General features: G+C 51.5%; 1 protein-coding gene across 1 annotated transcript; it reads left to right on the top strand.

The window, feature by feature from the left end:
• Window positions 1-518: 518 nt before the first annotated feature.
• H310_00239 (hypothetical protein) lies at window positions 519-719 on the top strand (the record flags this gene model as incomplete). The annotated part of the gene is made up of 1 exon (XM_008862943.1): window positions 519-719. A coding segment is annotated over one exon (201 nt), but the record flags the coding sequence as incomplete, so codon positions are not given.
• Between the last annotated feature and the right edge of the window lie 28 nt (window positions 720-747).

Here is a 747-nt window from a genome sequence, read left to right on the forward strand (position 1 = left end):
TCGGGGCAAAACCAAGTTCGAATCAGCAACCTGAGAGCCTACTAACAGCATCGAAAGCTCGTCAGCATGACGCATGTCAAAGTCAATTATACGGTACTTTGAACACAGCTCATTCATTTAGGCAGTGCACCATCAGCGACGGAAGAAATGTCCCCAGTGGTACTTCATACATTTTCTAAACATCAACATTAGACAGATTTCGGAGATACATCCCGTGCCGGTGCCGTATCTGCATCCTGTACATATTTATAAATTTGACGGCAACAGTGAAAATGCATGTGGGTGCCAAAACGTCCGATTTGGCGGCAAGTTTCACCTTTGCCGTGTCCGGATTCTCTTTTTGTTCTGCCACGCTCACTTCCTTCACGAAACGAGGATGGCCGAGGCTGCCGAGGACTCCACTCACCGAAACACTCGACAAGAAGTTGTGGTCTGAGGACGACGACATCTTGCTGCTAACGCAGATCAACAAAGATCGGCCGTTCTTGCAACTGCAAGCCACAAAGGCATGGGAGGCCATGGCGTTGACACTGCGTGGGGTTGGTGAGTTTACCCGGCAAGGAATCGACGGGAAGAAGGCCCAACACCGCTTCTTTCTGTTGATGCGCCAACACAAGACGCGAAACGAAACGGTGGCTCGGCTGTCAGGTGCCGCGGACGAGGCGACAGTGAAGTCCCGACTGCTTGATGACTTGGCGTCGCTGTTCAATGACGCTATTGTGAAGCGCAAGAAGGCTGCGGCTGTTG

The sequence above is a fragment of the Aphanomyces invadans genome (genome assembly GCF_000520115.1).
Source record: "Aphanomyces invadans strain NJM9701 unplaced genomic scaffold supercont1.1, whole genome shotgun sequence".
Lineage (NCBI taxonomy): Eukaryota > Oomycota > Saprolegniomycetes > Saprolegniales > Verrucalvaceae > Aphanomyces > Aphanomyces invadans.